The sequence below is a fragment of the Sardina pilchardus genome, chromosome 10, assembly GCF_963854185.1.
Source record: "Sardina pilchardus chromosome 10, fSarPil1.1, whole genome shotgun sequence".
NCBI classification, from domain to species: domain Eukaryota; kingdom Metazoa; phylum Chordata; class Actinopteri; order Clupeiformes; family Clupeidae; genus Sardina; species Sardina pilchardus.
Window position 1 is genome coordinate 33946993 of NC_085003.1, and position 2500 is coordinate 33949492.

General features: G+C 42.6%; 1 protein-coding gene across 1 annotated transcript in view; it reads left to right on the forward strand.

Annotated features, from left to right (window-relative positions):
- The window catches only part of LOC134094499 (disintegrin and metalloproteinase domain-containing protein 10-like), a 26525-nt gene that overhangs the window by 10577 nt on the left and 13448 nt on the right, over positions 1-2500 (forward strand). The window contains exon 5 of the mRNA XM_062548035.1: positions 2041-2141. Within this exon, the coding sequence (XP_062404019.1) occupies positions 2041-2141 (101 nt within the window). The remainder of the gene's footprint in view (positions 1-2040; positions 2142-2500) is intronic.

Sequence of the window (2500 nt, forward strand, 5' to 3'; positions counted from 1 at the left end):
AGGAAAAGGCTGTTGGGCCGCCGTGATGGCGGCTTCGTGTCTTTAGAACAGCAGTCATGTTTTTGAATGGGCGTGCATCATTCCCTCAGTAACCAGTCATGTTTTTGAATGGTCGTGCATCATTCCCTCAGTTTGCCTTGAGATGGGAGAAATACGGATTTCAATGTTGGACTTCCTGCTTTCAGTGATGTAAAAATCATAATTTTACATCATTGAAAGCAGGAAGTCCTATTCATGGGTTTCATTGAAATCCGTCTTCTAAAGATACAAAGCTTAATGCTAATTGGTGAAGTGTCCCTTCAAGGACCGGATAAGGGGGAATAAAAGATGATGCATTATAGGCTGGTTAAACTTCAGCTGCTCAGGAGACAACAGACTAACAGGGGAGAACACACACACACACACACACACACACAACTAACACAGGGGAAGATCACCAACACACACGTCCCTGGGCCTCATTGTACTATTCTGATGTGCTGTTCTAGTGCTGGTGTGTGATATGAGTGTGAGTTAGACTGCTGGTGTGTGATATGAGTGTGTGTTAGACTGCTGGTGTGTGATATGAGTGTGAGTTAGACTGCTGTGGTGTTAGTGTGAGTTAGACTGCTGGTGTGTGGTATGAGTGTGAGTTAGACTGCTGGTGTGTGATATGAGTGTGAGTTAGACTGCTGGTGTGTGATATGAGTGTGAGTTAGACTGCTGTAGTGTTAGTGTGAGTCAGACTGCTGGTGTGTGATATGAGTGTGAGTTAGACTGCTGGTGTGTTTGTGTGAGTTAAACTGCTGTGGTGTTAGTGTGAGTTAGACTGCTGGTGTGTTTGTGTGAGTTAAACTGCTGTGGTGTTTGTGTGAGTTAGACTGCTGGTGTGTTTGTGTGAGTTAAACTGCTGTGGTGTTAGTGTGAGTTAAACTGCTGTGGTGTGTATGAGTGTGAGTTAGACTGCTGGTGTGGTGTAATGTTAGCGGTGTGATATTAGTGGTGTGGTGTAATGTTAGCAGTGTGGTGTAATGTTAGCTGTGTGATATTAGCGGTGTGGTGTAATGTTAGCAGTGTAATGATAGCGGTGTGATATTAGCAGTGTAGTGTAATGTTAGCGGTATGGTGTAATGTTAGCTATGTGATATTAGCGGTGTAGTGTAATGTTAGCGGTATGGTGTAATGTTAGCGGTATGGTGTAATGTTAGCGGTATGGTGTAATGTTAGCTGTGTGGTGTAATGTTAGCTGTGTGATATTAGCGGTGTAGTGTAATGTTAGCGGTATGGTGTAATGTTAGCTGTGTGATATTAGCGGTGTAGTGTAATGTTAGCGGTATGCTGTAATGTTAGCTGTGTGATATTAGCGGTGTAGTGTAATGTTAGCGGTATGGTGTAATGTTAGCTGTGTGGTGTAATGTTAGCTGTGTGATATTAGCGGTGTAGTGTAATGTTAGCGGTATGGTGTAATGTTAGTGGTGTGGTGTAATGTTAGCGGTGTGATATTAGCGGTGTAGTGTAATGTTACCTGTGTGGCATGATGTTAGCGGTATGGTGTAATGTAAGCGGTGTGGTGTAATGTTAGCTGTGTGATATTAGCGGTGTAGTGTAATGTTAGCGCTATGGTGTAATGTTAGCGGTATGGTGTAATGTTAGCTGTGTGGTATAATGTTAGCTGTGTGATATTAGCGGTGTAGTGTAATGTTAGCGGTATGGTGTAATGTTAGCTGTGGTGTAATGTTAGCTGTGTGATATTAGCGGTGTAGTGTAATGTTAGCGGTATGGTGTAATGTTAGCGGTATGGTGTAATGTTAGCTGTGTGGTGTAATGTTAGCTGTGTGATATTAGCGGTGTAGTGTAATATTAGCGGTATGGTGTAATGTTAGAATGTTAGCGGTGTGATATTAGCGGTGTAGTGTAATGTTACCTGTATGGCATGATGTTAGCGGTATGGTGTAATGTTAGTGGTGTGGTGTGATGTTAGCGGTGTGGTGTAATGTTAGCGGTGTGGTATAATGTTAGCGGTGTGGTGTAATGTTAGCGATACCTCTCTGTCCTTTGCAGATTACCCCCATAAGTACGGCCCTCAGGGCGGCTGTGCCGACCACAACGTGTTTGACAGGATGAAGAAGTTCCAGAACTCTGGGGTAGATGAGCCCACCAACGTGAGTCACACACATACACACACACACACACACACACATACACAAACAAACAAACAAACATCTCTCCATTAGGGCTATATATTGGCAAGGACCTCATGATATGAGACGCACCATGATACATGGGTCACAATACAATGCATCACAATATATTGCGATATGATACTTATTGTGATATATTGCAGCATTCATTACTGAACATTTAAAAATAGAGCTGGTGACCCAACTTGCTCTGGAGCACCTGGCAAGCATTATATGTACTGTACATCACTGATACTTCAGCAGACTAATAAAAATAGAATATGGCAGTAGTCAGCTGTAGACATTACTGCACAGCCTAATGCTTTAATAAAAAAATATTG